At 48.7% G+C, this 14,971-nt stretch overlaps 1 protein-coding gene across 4 annotated transcripts in view; it reads left to right on the forward strand.

Moving 5' to 3' along the window:
• Positions 1–14,971, forward strand: part of DOCK1 (dedicator of cytokinesis 1) — a 543,687-nt gene that overhangs the window by 517,100 nt on the left and 11,616 nt on the right. For all 4 annotated transcript variants that reach the window (XM_035269471.3, XM_035269473.3, XM_035269472.3 and 1 more), the window contains exons 48-49: positions 7,335–7,480; positions 13,363–13,561. In XM_035269471.3, the coding sequence (XP_035125362.1) occupies positions 7,335–7,480; positions 13,363–13,561 (345 nt within the window). The remainder of the gene's footprint in view (positions 1–7,334; positions 7,481–13,362; positions 13,562–14,971) is intronic.

The raw sequence follows: 14,971 nt of genomic DNA on the forward strand, positions 1-14,971 counted from the left end.
TATTGATCTAAACCAAGGAGGGTAAGCCAGATATGGTCAGGGGAGGAGATCAGGCCAACACTGCCTGGGGAAAGGCCTCCCTCAACAAAGGCTGAGATGCAGGAGTTTGAATGACAGGCCAGGGGCCAGTGATGCTTTGGGCAGAAGAGAAAACAGAGTGGAGATGGAAAGGCACCCAGCCTCCAAGAACGAGGGATGCCTGGCCGGGGCAGGAGGCTCTACTCCGGACCAAGGGCAGAACAGAGCTTTTGCAATGAGTTTATGGAAGGTTTCTGAGCAGCGGCTGGCGTCAGGAGCAGGGTGGAGAGCAGCTTGTGAGTTTTAATGATGCAAAAGCCTTGCCTTTCAAGTCTTATAGCCCACTTGTGACCATCCCCAGGAGCCGTGCCTTGGCAGATGAGGGGGCAAAGCCAGGCGCCCTGAGTCAGTCAGAGTGCTGCCCTGCTGTGCGTTCCGAGTGGTGCTCCCATCTTTCCTCAGTCTCTGGGAGCTTTGCTGGGCCTGCCCTGCCTGCTGGTGGACTCTGAGACATTAGGCCCAGCAAAGGGTTCCCACTCCCCATTGTTTGGGGATGAAGGGCAATGTGGTAAAGAGAAGTAGGGAGCCCTCTTCTGTCTACTGGAATGCCGTGCCTGCTGGCACTGAGGGGCTGTGCACAGGGCTTCAGCTCCCCTGCAAAAGGAAGCGAGCTGTGGGAAGTCATGCTGCTTCTCCCCATAATACACAGCACTTTTCTCTGCTCCTTCAAGACCAGGTGTCGAGTGGAGTGTGCCATTCTGGTTTTCTCTTGTCCCATGGCCACCTGTCCACCAGTCCCTGAAGTTCTCAGCTACTCTACATTGAACGCTCTTTTCTTTCGCACATTGATCTCAATAAGCAAACACAAATTTAGTGCTTCCCAGGTGCAAGGGACCTTTCTAAGTGCCGTAGAGAGACTCAGTTGCTTAATCCGCCTCATGCTCTGTGAAGCAGGCACTGCAGTCACCCCCATTTTATAGTGAAGGAAACGGACACGGGAAGGTAACTAGGTCACACCCTAGCACATGGCAGACCCAGAGTCTGTGCTTTCAGCCCCTACTCCAGGAGCTAACATTTGGCACCACAGAGCTGCTCTGCCTCTTGCCCACATGGTAGGAAGTGCATATGAGACCTGCTAAGAGAAGGTAATTTGGTTTTGATCAGACTGCAGGCTTTCCCAGTCTGCCCACCTCGGCCAGGCATGGCTGAACCTCAGTGCCTCCAAGCCCAGGGCCTGGTGTCCATCATGTGAGGGGGTCCCAGGCCCAGCAGGGCTTGAACCCAACAAAGCCAGCATAACACAGCTGCTACTCTGAGGTTGAAAACTCAGCAGGTGGGAGCCTGGAGCTCACAGCCTAGTGGGAGCTGCTGCAGGTGAACAGGCTTGGAAATCAGGGTGCTCTTCTTCCAAGCTGTGCTGGAGGACCCTTTGTGCAAGTCAGAATGCTGGAGTAGTGCTTGATAGCTTCAGAGCCCGCAACTCATTGCATTCAGAGCTGAGTGGCAAGAAGCATTTCAGAGTGCGTCACAGGGCATCTCTTTCAAAGTTGATGCCGGTGTTAATTCTAAGAAGCAAACACTTGTGAAATCTTGTCATTTTCTCCTAAGTGAAAAGCTCCCTGTGTTCTCAATCATTTAGTGTATGTTTCAAAATCACAGAAAGCTGTCTAGCTCACCAGACATCCTGCACATCCCTTCTCTGCCATGGTTCGTGATTTCTGGGCGTGCTTGCTTTGGGCACAGGTGGAGACAGAAAGGGCAGGCAGGTAGGTGCTGTGTGCACTGGGATGCTGTGTGTCTTTGGCTGGAGCTTATTTCCAGCACAGCATGAGGCAGCACCATCTCCACCAAGCTCCCCACCCTTCTCTGTAGCGGCAGCTAGGGCACCCCACTGGGAGACTTAGGGTGTGAGGGGAATCCAGAAACAGAATGAAGGTTGCATTTTCCACCCTGGGATACTTTGTTCCCCAGACCTGCCTTGCAGAGTCCTGCTCCATCCTTTGACCCCAACAGCAGGCTCTGCAAGCATCCTTTGAGCAGGCAAGGGGACTGGCAGGTCCTCCTGTCCTTCCCTGAGAAATGTGGCAATAAAAAGCAATCTAGAATATGCCTTTCCCATCTTATCTACTTTAGAAACGTATAAGCATCTCACAATACTTTGAAAAGCAATCTAGTGTCACCTGGTTTGCAAAAAGATGGCTTTAAAAAATTTTTTTTAAATGCATAGAAAGGACATAAACCATTTTGTCAATTTTTCTGAGCCAGCTTAAGCCATAGAAAGAGAAGATGTGGACGCCCTCTGACTTCTGAATACCCAGGCCCCTCTGCCACTCCACCTTGGCTTTCATCTTTCCAGTCCTGGGGCTCCCAGGAGCTGCCATTACCTAGATGACAGCTCAGCAGCTCAGCTTCTCCAGGACCCTGCGGATGAGCCCGTGAGCACCTGCCACATTCAGCATTCACCCCTGTGCCTTCACTGGCCCACACTGTGCAGGAGGCATGTGTGTTGGCCTTCAGGCTTGTGAAAAAGAGCTTTAAGTTTCTCACCAAATGTTCATCTACCTTTTCAAGTCCGGTTAGGAGCAGGAAAACTGTTCCTGGTTCTGCACTCTCTCCACTCCCGTCCTCCTCATCACTCCAACCACCATGGAGAGCCATAAGCCCAACATGCCATCATCCCCTTCTCGCTTCCCCAGCTACTGTCATAATCACCCACTGGCCACCTAGACCCAGAAGAGACCCAGGAGTCACCCTTCCTCCTCAAGCTAGTTCTAGCCATGGTATCCCCTGGTGGTGCTGGGATTCACCCCACCATCTTTGCCATCACAACTGGCCCCTGACCTGCTCCCCTAGCTTCCAGGATTTCTCTCTCCCACCCTGCTTCCACAGTTGCCAAGGACCCATCCCACTGGTTCTCTTAACTGGGATCCATGGGAGGGGTGTTGATGGGGAGGTGGAGCTGATAACCCCTCCTCAGCAGGAGCATTAAGCATCACCTGTTCCATGTGCTGGAGTCCCTGGGGAGGAGAAGCAGTGTGACATGGCCTACAGGAACAGCCAGGGGCCAGGGCTCTGTTTCAGATGCAGAGCTGGTCATGCAGCTGTGTCCTTCAGTCTTGTGGCCTCTGAGTGGTGACCAAGGTTCCCAGGCCACACTTGCACCCTCCCTGCTGGGCCTGCCCATCTCCTGTCCCCACCCAGCCCCTTCTCCCCTACCTACCCTCTGCAAGGGACAATATGTCACCCTCTGTGAGTTTCCAGGCTGTAGTTGGCATTTGCGTAGCATTTGGAAAGGGACAGTCCAGATCATGATGAAGTGTGCCTGCTTCTCACTCTCCACTCCCGTCCTGGTACAGCACCAGTCCCTGTGATTAAGTTCGACCAATCCACCCATCCCAGCCCATTCCTATCCAAGACCATGGGCAGTAAGCGCCTGTGGCTGGCTCAAGGTGGGATGTTACTGCTCAGCTGGGAGACAGCGACATAAAACTCAGGGTCATTGGGCAGGGCTAGAGGGTCGCTCTTGGTAAGGGAACTGGAATGAGTGTTTGCTCAGGCAGTGAGGACGGCAGCAGCCATCAGGGTCATGAGCCCTGTGGGCGTCCCTGGTATCATTTCATTTAATCCTGACACTGGCCCTCTGGGCAGGGAGGACTACTCCCTTTATGCTCAGGAGGAAGCTGAGGCTCCGAATGGCTCTGGGTTTTATGGAAGGTCACACCACTGGGGCCAGGGCCTTAATTCTAGCCTAGTTCTAGTATCCCCAACTCCTACCCACCAGTCCTTCTCACAGTGTCTGGCCCTGGAGTCACACCTCTCAGAACTGGGTGAGACTCTAATTGAATCAAATGAAAACAAAAGGAAAGCCCTGACCTCTGATGACTTTGCTCAGTCAAGAAGGAATTGTAAGGCAGGCTGCTCAGTGGAAGCCACCCTTGTACCCAGGGACAGTCACACCCATGGAGCACCCTGCAAATGTGGGACCCCAAGAGTGGCCTCTGTTCCTTCGTGGTGGGAACCATCCTCCTGCCACCCCCCTTCCTTTATCCATTGCAATCCATACTCACATATCTCAACCAAGATGACCAAGACTCAAGGTCACCTTCCAAGGGGCATCCCCAGCCCTTGGTGGTGGGAGGTCGGGGACCAGGGACTGCTTTCTGGGCCTTCCAGGAGCTGCCATAAGGTTGTCCTCACTGGGTCTCCACCCCCTGGTCCCTGACTGGCTCCCTCCCGGGCACCACTCACTCAGTGCCCACGTCCTCATGGCTGCTGTAAAGATCCTTTTATCACAGAGACATGGAAGCCGACATACTGGACATCCTGAAATGGGGCTCCCAGTGCTCGGGGCCCACCCAAATGTCACAGGTCAAGTTTTTTTTTACCACTATATGTGTGCGGCTTCTCCACCTGCCTGGTAGACCGTGGAATGTCCTCACAGGCTGCATCCTCCAAGCCATGGAAATCCCCTGAGTATGAGCATGCTGGCTCTCTTCCCTTCTTCCTTCCACCTGTAGCTAGAAAGGATCGTGTTGAAGTCAAGGCAGAGCCGCTTCCAGGGAGGGGCAGGAAGGGAGCCACAGTGGGATAGGTGGGTGGGACGGCCTGAGCGGTGGGTTCAGAAACAGGATGATGGCCTTGGCTTTTGCACCTCTGAGCTTGTCTGCAAGAAGCTGCTGCTGTGGAAGAAATGGCAAGTGATGGTGTGGATTTTGAAAGAGAGAGAGCATCAGCACGTCCCATTCAAAATGTAAGGAGGTTTCAAGCCCCTCCTAGATGCCAGAGAGAAGATGCAGTGGCCGAGGTGGGTGGATGGTGCTGGCGGTGGGAGGTGAGGCAGCCAGGGTAGACCTAAAGTAGCAAACAGGATTCTTCCTCAGGATCTTCAGGAATAGTGAGGACACAAAACAGGGCCCCAGGACCCAGCTGAGAGGATGTACGGGAGAAGCACTCCAGAGAGTGAGGCCTTGGCTTGCCCTCTGGCTGTGTTTCAGGAAGGCTGAGAAGAGGATATTATGTAGACTTGAGTCTCTAGATTATTTATAGGGTAAGGTTTTCACAATTGGGGATAATCCCTAAGTAACGATTTTGTTGGAAATAGATGAAAATAGGTGCCCGGTGCCACAAAGAAAAATCAGCACTGAGACAAAGGATCTTTCAGCAACGCAGTTTTTACTTCCTGGACTGCAGGAAGGGGACTCTCGCCAGGAATCTTGCCACAGGAGTACAATGAATAAAGGAAGACAGATAAATGTATTCCTTAAGCATTTGGGGGTCATCCTTACTGCTGTGTCTGATCTCCATTGGCTGGAGCCAGACCTCACAGTCTAAACTAAAACCTGACTCACTAGTAACTTAAACTTCTAAACAGGTAAAAGCAACAGAGAGCTGAGACATGCCTGTGAGCACGTCCAGCACAGATATCTTGGTTAAAGTACAAGGACATAGAATGTACTCTGTGCCTATAAGCATGGCATGTCTAACAGCTACATAGGATAGGGAGGGCTTAACAAAGTTATTAGCACATTTATTCTTTAACAAAAAAGGAAACCTTAGAAAGGAGCTTTTCTACTTCCCACACATATTCCTTCTAGTTTCATCTAAAGGCAGAATAATTATAATGGACATCTCCATGGAGCTATCCCCTGGCACCATTGTTGGTGCAAGTCCAAGACTGACCAGCTCTTCTCTGCTGGCAAATCCCAGCTGCATGTTGTTCAGACCCAGTGGTCAGCAAACTGTGGCCCCAAGTCTCGTGTTGTAAATAAAGTCTTATTGGCAGGCGACCATGCTCACTCATTTCTGTGTTGTCTGTGGCTGCTTTTGTGCTGTCGTGGCAGAGTGCGATAGTTTTCACAGAGACCATATGTCCTGCAAGCCTAAAATACTTACCTGGTCCTTTGCAGCAGGGGGACCCAGCCTCCAGGCAGTGGACTAGTACCAGCCTGTGGCCTGTTAGGAACTGGACTCCACAGCAGGAGGCGAGAACATTACTGCCTGAGCTCCGCCTCCTGTCAGATCAGCAGTGGCACTAGATTCTAATGAGAGCACGAACACTATTGTGAACTGTGCATGTGAGGGATCTAGGTGGCATGCTCCTTATGCGAAGCGAATGCCTGATGATCTGAGGTGGAACAGTTTCATCCTGAAACCATCCCCTGCCGGTCTGTGGAAAAACTGTCCTCCATGAAACCCTGGTGCCAAAAAGGTTGCAGACCACTGCGTTACAGATAATGTGTACCAACTCCTGCCCTTTTACAATTTTGAACTTTTTATTATTAAAGAGATCATTTACACATCAAATGTTGTTTTATTTGGGATCACGTAGTTAAGAAAAAGGCCTACTTTTCAGATGAGGAAGTGGTGTTACAGTAACATTACCCGTAATCTACCGCTTCTTGCCTCGGAGGGCTGGAACCACGGTCCACAGGGGTCTTGTGTAGTTGATTGGCTGAATGGGCAGGGGGATTGCATGGTGGGGAGGTCAGCGCCACACAGGGAGGAAGTGCCCTACAGGAATTTAGTTTCCACATCCTCAGGTTAAAGGAAAGTGCTTGTGTGGCAGCTGCAGTCCCAGATGTGCCAGCATCTGGCTCGGGGTGCAGGTACACTAGAGCTTTCTAGCTAATTAGATGTTGACACATGCTGTATTTCAAGGACACTTGTTTCAGTAATATGTCAAGAAGATGGAAAAGTCCATCTAGAGATCTTTATTTTTGGTGTTGGGGCACAAGGCGTCACTACTTCACTACCTAGCAAGTGGGAGAAGCTGTAGCAACTTCGGCTGTGATTTCATCTACTCCATTGCGTCAGTCACTTGCAGAAACTTACCTGTAATTAAGCAGCAAGTGCACCTTACTTTTATCTAGAGGAGGTCAGTCAGTACGGAGTCATGCATTTTGAGGATCTGTATAGGCTGTCGGCACGCGGAGACGTACACAATTCACATAAGGATCTAAAGACTCTTTAAACACTTTCTAGGCATTACTCTACATTTTCTGGTCTGCACATTTTCTGCTGTGACTTTGGAATGTGTTGATGCATTGTGGTCTTTGTAGAGAAAACTGCATTAAGTATTAAAAGACTAAGAAGGTTCTTTCTGATACTTTCACAGTATTGGGTAAGGTTTGAAAAGACTCCAAAATAATCATTGTTTTTGTCTTCCACTCAGAACAAGAACAGGCACTGTTTATAGAAGTCTGGAGGACGGTGGTCTAGATCCCATGCTGCTAAGACCGCTCTGTCTCAGGAGACTGGCCATGGCAGGCACAGGCATCAAACAAGTCTCCTTCTCTCTCTCTCTCTTTCTCACTCAGCCCTCAAGTCTGGACGATAGAAGAGGCAGCCGCCCCCGGTCCATGGTGCGGTCCTTCACGATGCCTTCCTCATCCCGGCCTCTGTCCGTGGCCTCTGTCTCTTCCCTCTCATCCGACAGCACCCCTTCCAGGCCAGGCTCCGACGGGTGAGTCAAGCTCACAGCAGGGCTGGGCTGAGCAGCGAGGTCTTCGGGGATCTGGAAGAAGCCCCCCAGAGCCCTGGGTTTATTTTCTTACAACTGAGGATTTTGTGTTCATCAAAATTATCTTTGAAACTGAGACCCTCGGAGACTTTCTAACCATTGTGCCCAATATTACTTTGAGGTCTTGTGAGTTTTTGAGAAAAACGTCCTCTCTTTGGGTTCCACTTTGGGGAATGTTTTTGTCCAATTTTAGAACCTCCAGTGAGTGTTCAGTCCTCTTCATCATGGCTTAGAACAAGCTTGTCCAACCCGCGGTCTGCGGGCCACATGTAGCCCAGGATGGCTTTGAATGCGGCCCAACACCAATCCGTAAAGTCCCATCAAACATTCTGAGATTATTTTTGTGATTTCTTTTTTACATAACTCATCAGCTCTCGTTAGTGTTAATGTACTTTATGCGTGGCCCAAGACAGTTCTTCTTGTTGTTCTTTTTTTTGAGATGGAATCTTATTTTCATCACCCAGGCTGGAGTGCAGTGGCATGATCTCGGCTCACCGCAACCTCTCCCTCCTGGGTTGAAGCAATTCTCCTGCCTCAACCTCCTGAGTAGCTGGGATTACAGGCACATGCCACCATGCCTGGCTAATGTTTGTATTTTTCATAGAGATGGGGTTTCACTGTGTTGGCCAGGCTGGTCTCCAACTCCTGACCATGTGATCCACTCACCTCAGCCTCCCAAAGTGCTAGGATTACAAGCATGAGCCACCATGCCCGACCTAATTCTTCTTCTAATGTGGCTCAGGGAAGCCAAAAGGTTGGACACCCCTGGGAAGAAGCAGGGTGCCTTCTCTGCTGGCCAAGCACTTTGTACTTTTCACCTCCTGTTCACCTCCAGGGCATCGTGCCTGGGCAGGAGCTGGTGGGTCTGGGCATGACACAGCCTCCACTGTCCACCTGTGACACCATTCTGCTAAGCCAGCTGTCACCAAGTCAGGCTTTCATGATGGACGACTGGGCCACATTGTTTTCTCTTTTCCTCCCTTCCTCATTTTTTTGGAGAGCAAATTTTGTGTTTATTTTTGTTTCTGGTGAGGTTTATTGCCTTTTAAAGGGAAATGGTGATTAAGTGACTGCTTCTGAGAATGACCATCTGTCCCTACTTTTTAGGACAACTCGGAAAACTATAAGGCATATTATCCTTTTTTAAAACACTGTTGTTTCTGAGGCAGACTCTCACTCTGCCACCCAGGCTGGAGTGCAGTGGTACCATCACAGCTCACTACAGCCTCCACTTCCCAAGCTCAAGTGATCGTAATGATTTTTAAGTACACAGTTCAGTGGCATTGAGTGCATTCACACTGCTGTGCAGTCATCCCACCATCCATCTCCAGAACTCTTTAAACTTGCCAAACTGAAACTCTATAGTCATTTAACAAGAATTCCCCACTCTACCTTCCCTTACTAATTAAACACTCACTTCCCATTCTCCTCTCCCTGTGCCCCTTACAATGTCCACTTTCTTTTCTTTTCTTTTCTTTTTGAGACAGTCTCGCTCTGTCACCCAGGCTGGAGTGCAGTGGCGCGATCTCAGCTCATGCAACCTCCACCTCCCGAGTTCAAGTGATTCTTCTGCCTCAGCCTCCCAAGTAGCTGGAACTACAGGTGCATGCCACCACACCTGGCTAATTTTTTGTATTTTTAGCAGAGATGGGGTTTCACCATGTTAGTCAGGATGGTCTCAGTCTCCTGACCTTGTGATCTGCCCACCTCAGCCTCCCAAAGTGCTGGGATTACAGGCATGAGCCACCGCTCCCGGCCAGTGTCCACTTTCCATCACTGTGATTTAGACTATTTGAAGTACCCATGGGCCACTTTCTTTCTACAAGGCCACTTTGGAGATGCATTTTTGCTCTCGAGTACCCAGTACTGAGCACACACTGTGGCTCTTGCATTAGCTCAAAGTATTGCAAACAGAACCTCAGTATTGGTTTGTTTTTTTTTTTTTTTTTTGGATTTTTGAGTGGCAAGCATGTGAAGTTCGTTCTTATACAAAAAGAAAAAAATGTTGCATGCAATTTAAACAACACAGAAGAAGCTCTGATTGTTTTACTGCCGAATTGCACAGTTGTTTGTATGTCCCATCCCATTTGGTTTACAATCCATGACCCTAAGACACCCACAGGGATCTGGCCCCTTCAACACACAGACACAAACTTCCAGAGGGCCCCAAGGGACGGCTCAACTCTGACTGCCCTTCGTTGCCAATGACTGATGTGCCCGATGGATGATTGCAAACTATCCCCACGCTTATTCTTAACAGTAATTTTTATCAGCATCTGATATTTATAAGGCCAAGTCCATATGGAAATTCTCAATTTAAAGGTATTTAAATCATGTGTGCTTGTCACTTACAGCAAGATTGCTAAAGATTTTTAATTCAACTTCTCCCCGAGAAAAAATCCCCAGGCTGGTTATGGGAAGGCTTTTATATTTCTAGGAACATAGGGGTTAGGGTGGAAATTGATGGAGAGGTTTGACATAGAAGAGTGGTGAATTGCACACGTGAGCTTGGGCTGCTGGCTCTTCCCCAGAAGGCATTTGTTTCACCTTTAACTGGAAGCATCTTTATTACGGTCCAGAGTTGTGTTCATTCTTGGGGTTACCAGCCTTTTCTGTCTAACTGATGTGGAGAAAATGAGGCTTTGGTCTCAAATGGCACAGATTACATGTAGAATAAAGTTAATCTTGGAGGCAGTTGCTTCTCATAATGTGAAGATTTAAAACTCCACCTGCCTTTCTCTGGGTTCTTTGTCTGACCATCAGGATTTCACAGCCTAGTTCTTCTTCTCGAGCTAAAGAGCATCTACTGATCCTTTTCTTGCCTATATTAATTATCTCAAGTTCTGCTAAACTAGAATAAAATCATGAAATGTTTGGTTCTTGCTTGTAATAGATAAAACATTTAACCCCTAATGGATATGGATTTATTGTATATCCAGTGAGAAAAGTCCAGATGTCCCAAAATGCCTTAATGATCTAAGTCAATACTGGTATATTTTATCAATCATTTTTAATTTTTAAGCATTTTATTATAGAAAAATTTCAAAGCTGAGTACAGTGGCTCATGCCTAACATCTCAGCACTTTGGGAGGCTGAGGCAGGTGGATTGCTTGAGCTCTTGAGTTCAAGACAAGCCTGGACAAGACAAGCCTGGTAACAAAACCCCATCTCTACAAAAAATATAAAAATTAGCTGGGTGTGGTGCTGCATGCCTGTAGTCTCAGCTACTTGGAAAGCTGAGGTGGGAGGATCACCTGAGCCTGTGGAGGTTGCGGCTGTAGTGAGCCATGATGGCACCACTGCACTCCAGCCTGGGCAACAGAGTGAGACTCTGTCTCAGAAAAAAAGGAAAATTTCAGCCCCATCAGCCAGTGTTGACAATTATCAGCTTTTAACTAGCCTTTTTTTTTTCAATCTATGTCAATCACATTTTCCAGCAAATCTTAAATTATCATACCATTTTATCTAGATATTTCAATACAAATTTCTAAAAGGTGTGAACTCTTTTTAAAAACCAGAACTAAGTTGTAGTATATAAACTTTATAGTAACATAGTTTATTTCACACCAAAAATATTGACAGGAATTCCATATTATAATAATATATTAGCGTTGATTTCCCATTATCATGAATGTCTTTTTGTTTAGTTTGTTTGAGGCAAAATCCAAATAAGGTTCCCACCTGGCACCTTGCGCTTGGTTGGTTGATATTCTCAAGTCTCTTTTAATTCCCTTTCTTCCCTTGTAATTTAATTGTGGACAATCCCCGGTTGTGTATCCTGTCATGGCCCCACCATGAAGACTTTGCTGATAGCATGCCCCATCGCATTGTTTAATTCGTGTCTTGAGTCTCCATATTCCCTACATACTGGCAGTTGAACCTAGTGATTTGGTCAGATTCAGATTTGGTTGAGGGATAAGATGACTTCATAGATACTTGTATGTTCTTCCACTCAGAGGTACACCACATCCTGTTCTCTCCCTTAGGGAGATGTTAACAGCTATTGATAATCAGTGCTTAGATTCAGCACCATTGCAGTTGACATAGTGCAGGTACCTTCGTAGTAGATCCTACAGCCACATTAGATGGGAGAAGCAAAAGTAGGTGGTGGTTCTTGCTCTGGGCAGTCTGCATCTTCAGAGGGTGTAAGCACAGTTTTGTGAATGATCCTTCCCTTCCTGGTTTATCTTACTCCCCACTGTGGGACATGCAACATGGAAGTCAGCACTGAGCAAATCAGTGGGGAGCAAGATTGCTGCAATGGCTGCCTTTTTTTTTTTTTTTTTTGAGACAGGATCTGGCTCCATCACCCAGGCTGGAGTGCAGTGGCACAGTCTCAGCTCACTGCAGTCTCCACTTCCCAGGCTCAAGCCATTATGCCACCTCAGCCTCCTGAGTAGCTGGGACTACAGGTGTGCATCACCATGCCCAGCTAATTTTTGTGCCTTTTGTAGAGACAGGGCCTTGCTACATTGGCCAGGCTGGTCTCTAACTCCTGAGCTCAAGTGATCCACCCGCCTAGGCCTCCCCAAGTGCTGGGATTATAGGCCTGAGCCACTGCACCCAGCCCCGTAATGGCCTTCTTTATGAGAACAGTGGTTTTCTTCCAAGTGTCCCATTCAGAAATACATGAAAGAGAAACCAGAGCTAGGATGAAAATATGGCTGGCTGGCGACATTGTCTTCTCTTGAAACCATGCTCCCCTTAAAGAAGGCAATTTCTTCTCCAGGCAGTTCAGGAAGTCAGGTTTAGAAGTTGCCGTGAGGGCTCAGAGACAGCACTGCCTTCTCATATAACGTTGTGAGTTATGCTGTAAGGTTTTTCAGGTGTGCCCATGGCTTCATTCATTCAGCTGTCTCTCCTGACTCCTCCTCACAGCAGGAGTTGCTAGGGATGAGACTCCAGTCCTTTCTTCTGCCTCCTAATAGGACTTCCTAGGACCAGAAACAGGATGGGCATGCCAATCTTGTGTTGGAGCGACAAATCGCAATCGTGTATGGGTGTGTGTGCACACTAACCTTTTGGTACATGCCTTAGAAACTAGCCCAAGATTCATTTACTCCATCGTGTAGCCACGAATGTGTTTTTACAGCAACTGTGGGGTAGGCAGAAGGGTGGTGGTGTCTATATCCTTTTATAAATGAGGCAGAGGTTACGAGGACATCGAGAGTCACTTGCAGGTGGCAGAGCTAGCATGCAGGTCTTCTGTCTCCAACTCAGTTGCTGGCTGGAAACCTCAGGGCATCTCCCAGCACCTGTGAGTCCCAGCACCTGTGAGTCCCAGCACCTGTGAGTCCCAGCACCTGTGAGTCCCAGCACCTGTGAGCTGGGCCGGGCTTCTGACCGAGCTATACAAAGTGCTTCCACCTGGAAACAACCATGTATCTGTAATCACAGAGACTTAGTCAGAATTAAGCTAGCAGACATTTCTTTGCATTGGCATCTATCTTTCCCCATTAAAAAATAGACAGCATATTTGAATATAAATCTCTAAAAGATGTGGGTTCCCCTTTTGAAATATACCCTAAATGCCATCCTTCCATCGTAAATAAACAGTTCCTTAATATCATCATCAAACATCTAGCCAGACTTCACATTTGCCCTATCATGCTAAGAGTTCTCTGTCTTTTTCCAGTTTGTCTGTGTTGGGATTGAAACACAGTCCTTGCCTCTGGTGACTATGTATCTGAAGTCGCCCTCAGCCTCCCTTTGAAATCATTGCTTTCCCTATAACCATCTTGGATGGATTGCGACTGACTCGATGGGCGCCTGCGGGGTGGAAAGCAATCGCTCTCTTATTAAGATGTCATTGACCTTTCCTTTAGGTTTGCTCTGGAGCCTCTGCTACCAAAGAAAATGCACTCCAGGTCCCAGGATAAGCTGGACAAGGATGACCTGGAAAAGGAGAGGAAGGACAAGAAAAAGGAAAAAAGGAACAGCAAACATCAAGAGATCTTTGAGAAAGAATTTAAACCCACCGACATTTCCCTGCAGCAGTCTGAGGCTGTGATCCTTTCAGAAACGGTAACCTGACAGAGCATCTTCCCTCGCTCTGCGGCAGCCTCAGGGACCAACCTTTGCCCCACCTGTAGCCAACATGGCTGCCAGCAGGCTTTTATTGAACTTGTTGTAAAATTGCAACTCAAAAACCTGGCATTCTCCTCCCCTAGCCTCAGATGACCCCAGGCAGTAGGACAGCAAGAGCCACAGAGAGGCCCAGAAGAGGCTGGGCTTAGCATTCGTCCCCCTTCCTGGGCCTGGGCCTGGGGCAGGGCCAGCAGGGCCCACGCATGTCTAGGCTCCACTGCTCTTTTGGACTTGTTTCCCATCCATGTCCTGATATCCCGGAAGATGAGCGAGCAGGGGGGCTTTTGCTATCAGGAAACAGTCTTCCATGTCAGCTAATGGCTTCCCCTCACCCCTTGCTGACTGGAACTCAAGCTAGTTATGGCCCAAGTGTTAAAATCAGCTCAGCTAGAATCCAAAGACCTCTTCACTCTGGGCCCCAGCAGCTGGATCTGGTCCTGAGGTATCCTGCTGTGTCTCATCTGCTCCATGTTTCAGTCTCCTGGCCATCTTTCAGAAGCACATACAGGGTCTTCATGTGGCATGTGCTGCAGAGCTGACCTTAAACACAGGTCCCAGTGAGTCTCATTCATTCCTCAGTTGTGGGCGTGTGAGGGCCGTGAAACCAGAGGAGCTGGTTCTCTTCCTGGGGCTGGGCCTGAGGGCTGATCCTCCCAGAAGTGCCCCACATTGGGAGTCTGTGTTAGTCTGCTTTATGTTACTATGAAGCAGTAGCTGAGCCTGCGTCATTTATAAAGAAAAGAGTTTGATTTGGCCCATGGTTCTGCAGGCTGTGGGAGCATGGCACTGGCATCTCCTTGGCTTCTGGGGAGGCTCCAGGAAGCTTTCATTCTTGGCTGAAGGCAGGGTAGGGGAGCGTATCACATGGTGAGAAAGAGAGCATGGGCTATAGAATGGGGAGTTTCGGGCTCTTGTAAATAACTGCATCTCACATGAACTGATAGAACGAGAACCCACCCATCACCCCCAGTACTGCAAGGACATTACTAAGCCCTTGGTGAGAGACCTGCTCCCATGACCCAGACACCTCCCCCTGGCCACACCCCCAGCATTTCAACTTGAGATTTGGAGGGGACAGATAATCCGAGCTGTATCAGAGTCTGAGTGCAAAGATGAGGCACAGCCCACTTCCAGGAAGAGCTTGATACAGAAAGTGCTCTCTGTAGCTGGAAACGTAAAGGGTTCTCATGGGCTGTCGGCGCCAAAGGCGAAGTCAGGACTGGAGCTCCCATCTGGAAACCGGTGGGTGTTTGCTTGTCTCAGCCCTGGGCGGTCGGCGGGCTGTGATTAGAGGCTTAGACTTACTGCACTGCTTGTTTATAGCTTGAAAAACAGAAGGTACGTTTT

Source organism: Callithrix jacchus, chromosome 12, assembly GCF_049354715.1.
Source record: "Callithrix jacchus isolate 240 chromosome 12, calJac240_pri, whole genome shotgun sequence".
Taxonomy (NCBI): domain Eukaryota; kingdom Metazoa; phylum Chordata; class Mammalia; order Primates; family Cebidae; genus Callithrix; species Callithrix jacchus.